The sequence below is a fragment of the Akebia trifoliata genome, chromosome 8 (genome assembly GCF_017979445.1).
Source record: "Akebia trifoliata isolate Shusen 1 chromosome 8, ASM1797944v1, whole genome shotgun sequence".
In the NCBI taxonomy this organism is placed as follows: domain Eukaryota; kingdom Viridiplantae; phylum Streptophyta; class Magnoliopsida; order Ranunculales; family Lardizabalaceae; genus Akebia; species Akebia trifoliata.
Genome location: NC_141382.1, coordinates 51,626,706 through 51,630,562, shown reverse-complemented (window position 1 = coordinate 51,630,562; position 3,857 = coordinate 51,626,706). Strand labels below are relative to the sequence as shown.

At 37.0% G+C, this 3,857-nt stretch overlaps 1 protein-coding gene across 1 annotated transcript; it reads left to right on the top strand.

Annotated features, from left to right (window-relative positions):
* Positions 1 to 509: 509 nt before the first annotated feature.
* Positions 510 to 2,274, top strand: LOC147397682 (growth-regulating factor 1-like). The gene is made up of 3 exons (XM_086449553.1): positions 510 to 978; positions 1,089 to 1,494; positions 1,599 to 2,274. The coding sequence occupies exons 1-3, from the start codon at positions 807 to 809 to the stop codon at positions 2,080 to 2,082; spliced, it is 1,062 nt and encodes a 353-aa protein (XP_086305679.1). The 5' UTR covers positions 510 to 806; the 3' UTR covers positions 2,083 to 2,274.
* The last annotated feature ends 1,583 nt before the right edge of the window (positions 2,275 to 3,857 follow it).

The following is a 3,857-nucleotide window of genomic DNA, read 5'->3' as shown; positions in this document are numbered from 1 at the left end:
ATCGCATATTTGTGTCACTATGCCTGGTATAGTTTTTTTTTTTTTTTTTTTCTTTTATCAAACAAAAGCAATTAAAGTAAAATAATTTTTTTAATAAAAAAAGGGTAGCTCATTATATATAACTCTTAAATCCCTAAATTTTCCACAGAAAACTGATTTTTCTAGGTAAATTTTCTTTCTTCTACTCATTTTTTCTTGTTTCTTTTCTTTGGAAAAAGGTAAAAACTTTCTTAAAGAATAAATCTCTTTCTGACAAGATATCAAGGTGTGAGTGTGAGTGGGCTTTGAGGCGAAAACAAGAAAACAGTAAAAAAGCAAAAGCAAGAAAATAATAGCCCCATCTTATGGTTTAGGACTTATTTTACCTTCTTTTAAGACCTCTAAAGGTTAAGTTGAAGAGGCAAAATAAGCTCGGAAAATAACACAGTTTTTTTTTTTTTTCTTTCACCACTCTCTCTCTCCTCTCTTTTGTTTATGGGTTTCCGTATATGTGTCAGAGACATTGGCAGCTGCAGCAGCAGCAACAAAGGTGGCAGAACAACAGAGGTGCAGTTATAATAAAATCAGACTCTCAGGAGAGGTGGCTGCAGACTCTGCAGTGTCATCAGAGCCATTAGTTTTATCCATGCAAAGAAGATTCTGCAAACCAAGAGACTGACCAAAACCACCTCCACTCTCTCTCTCTCTCTCTCTCTCTCTTCATTCCTCCTATCCTAGGTCCTAAATATCAACCACCCTAGACACCATCCCTTCAAAGTTCATTCTTTCTCAGTTGTAGAACTTATTTGTTTTTTCTTGTTGTAGTGATGATGAATGCAAGAAACAGGTCTCCTTTCACTGCATCTCAGTGGCAAGAACTTGAACAACAAGCCCTCATCTTTAAATACATGGTATCTGGAGTACCCATTCCACCTGATCTCATCTACTCTATTAAACTAAGCTTCAACTCTTCAAGGCTCTTCCCTCCTCATCAACCAAGTAAGAAAATAAACAGATATATATAATCTATGATTTGATTCCTCTTTCATATATTTTTTTAAGGTGAACATGAAAATGAGATGTGGGTATGTATGTTTGGTTGGTTGCAGTGGGAGTGGGAGTGGGGTGGGGTTGTTTTGAAATGGGTTTTGGCAGGAAAACAGACCCAGAACCGGGGAGATGCAGAAGAACAGATGGGAAGAAATGGAGGTGTTCTAAGGAAGTATTCCCTGATTCTAAGTACTGTGAAAGACACATGCACAGAGGCAGAAATCGTTCAAGAAAGCATGTGGAAATTACTACAACATCCTTACCATCGAACAACCCCTCCTCCTCCACACATCTTTCATCAATGGTATCTGAAACCAATCACCACCACCACGACCATCATCCTTATTCCAACACCTCTCTTCATTCCTTCATCCAACCAAACTCCCCTTCTTCTAGACCTGAAAATAACAATACCCATTTGGTTTTAAACTCTGGGTCTTACTCTGAAGCTGATAAAGATCAAAGGTTTGTAAGAAAGGTCTAGCTTTTTCTGCTTTAGTTTTCTTGTTTTTCAATGATGGGTTGGTGAGTTTTCTCTTTTTCTTACTTATATGTGAACAACAAAGCAGGTATTTTAATGGATTGAAGGAGGAGATTGATGAGCATGCTTTCTTCTCAGAGGCTTCTGGGAATCTAAGGAGTTTACCTGATTCATCTCTCTATAATTCGTGGAAACCAAGGACTTGTTCCTCCTCCTCCTCCTCTTCCTCTCTTTCTCAACTGAGACAGAGTAACTGCTCTGTTACACAAGACCTTACCGATCTCTCTAAAGAGCAACAACAACAACAACAGCAGCATAAAGAACAACATTGCTTTGTTTTGGGTACTGATTTCAAATCCAAAATGCCTACGAAGATGGAGAAAGAAGAAAAACCCCAATTGCCTCTTCGCCATTTCTTCGATGAGTTGCCTCTCAAGAACAGAAGATCCTGGCTTGATTCAGAGGAGGACCCATCAAACCAAGCATCTTCAACAACAACCCAACTCTCAATTTCAATCCCCATTTCTTCTCCAGACTTCCCAATCTCCAATTCAAGATCCCCAGATTGGTAAATTCAACTCCTCTTTTTCATTCTATCTTCTATCATCATTTAACTTCAATTTGGTGTTTAGATTGTTTGATTGTCAATATGGGTTTATGTGTCAAAAAGGCCAAAAAAGTACTTCTATGTGAACCCCACTGCCTTAATCCTTAATGTTGTTGGTTTCTCTCTTCTGTTTATTATGTCTGAAAACTTGAGTCTCTCTTTTTTTTTTTCAATTCTCTTTTATAACATGTTTGAATGACAGTTGAGCAATCTTAGATATTTGGGTATTCTAAGTATCTTGAAATCTTTTGGTTTCTTCCATGGTTACTAATAAGTTTGAATCTAAATTTCCTAATTATTGTAATTGAAGTTGAGGGACCCAAACAACAACAATAAAACCTTATCCCAAAGATTTGGGGTCGGCTAAAAGAATCCTATTCTTCCATTTCGCCCTCTCCAAAGCAATTATTGAGAGAAGTCAGGGACCCAAAACAATTACCTGAATTCTCTAATCTGTCACTATTAATAATAACCAACTTAGACTAGAAAATGGTCACGACTTGCTGACTCGCCAAATTCGATTATAACCAAACTATTTGAAGACGAATTCCAAATCAAATGCATATGTAATCGAATACAATTTTGAAATAAAATCTATAATTCTAATTGTATTAACAATTCAAGAGATTACTTTGGCCTAGCTAGTGGAGGTTGAAGGATCTGGTCCCTCAAGAGTACGTCGGGTTAATTGTCTTCGGTCGTGACGAAACTACACTATAAATAAGTAGGCCCAACATGCTCTGATCCTCCAATTGGGGGATTCGAAGAGAACTTTAGAGGTTTAGTGTAGTCATGTAATCTTCACAAAGGACCGAAGCATGTCAGATTGTTGTGCTGGGGGCTTGTGTTTTCTAGTATACAGGAGAATTTTGGTTTATAGTGTTTCCAATAATTACAGGCATCATACCAATGGATGGATTAAACACCTAAATTTATCGATAAACATAAATTATGATTATATTACAGCAAATATTTTCATGTCAATTGTATTTAGCACATATAATAGGAGCTTTTGATGGATTAGTCCCAATAGGGACCGATCCAATCTTATTGAGAATGTTCGAAAATTTATGAATTTAATTTAGATTTTGTATATCAAATGGGGCTTGATCCAATACGATTGTTACTGGGTCAGGTTTGGACCCTACTATTGGTTCCAGGTCTGATCCGTTCCTTATCTTATTGATCCCGGATCAACTCCAATCCGATTTGAAGCCACCCCTAGAGAATACTCATGTAAGATGTCTTTTAGTAGGGGTAATTAACATGACAAAGTACATGTATATGATGGATTAAATTTCCCAGAAACCTAGAAGGTCATCCAAGAAAAACAAGACATAACCATTGAATCTAAGTCCATTAATTTAACAGCTCATCGACATCGTCATCAAAGCCTTATTCTCAAGATTTGAAGTTACAATTCCAATGACTTTTATGTGCTTTTTTAAGACTAAAATATTGCCCTTCGAACAAGTGAATTTTATCTGGACAAGTTACTTGGTCATCATAATATGAGTTATCGGTCCAGTCCCCATGGGCAGCCAAATCTAAATGGGCCTAATAGTACTACCCAAATCTGGTCCATGACAGGCTAGCCCAGCCTATTCATTTTAAAGGAAAATGCTGAAGTAACATTGAAATGGACGTCGTTTCACACATTGCTGATGTAAATGTGTGTACAGAACCATAGATGCTTTTCATCGATATACACGAATGAGATGCGTGTATGAAATGATGCCA

Excerpts from the sequence above, each read along its gene's own strand:
- LOC147397682 (XM_086449553.1), top strand. The coding sequence starts at position 807 with ATGATGAATGCAAGAAACAGGTCTCCTTTCACTGCATCTCAGTGGCAA. Across the intron at positions 979-1,088 it reads CTTCCCTCCTCATCAACCAA|TGGGAGTGGGAGTGGGGTGG; the intron begins GTAAGAAAATAA and ends GGTTGGTTGCAG. Across the intron at positions 1,495-1,598 it reads GAAGCTGATAAAGATCAAAG|GTATTTTAATGGATTGAAGG; the intron begins GTTTGTAAGAAA and ends ACAACAAAGCAG.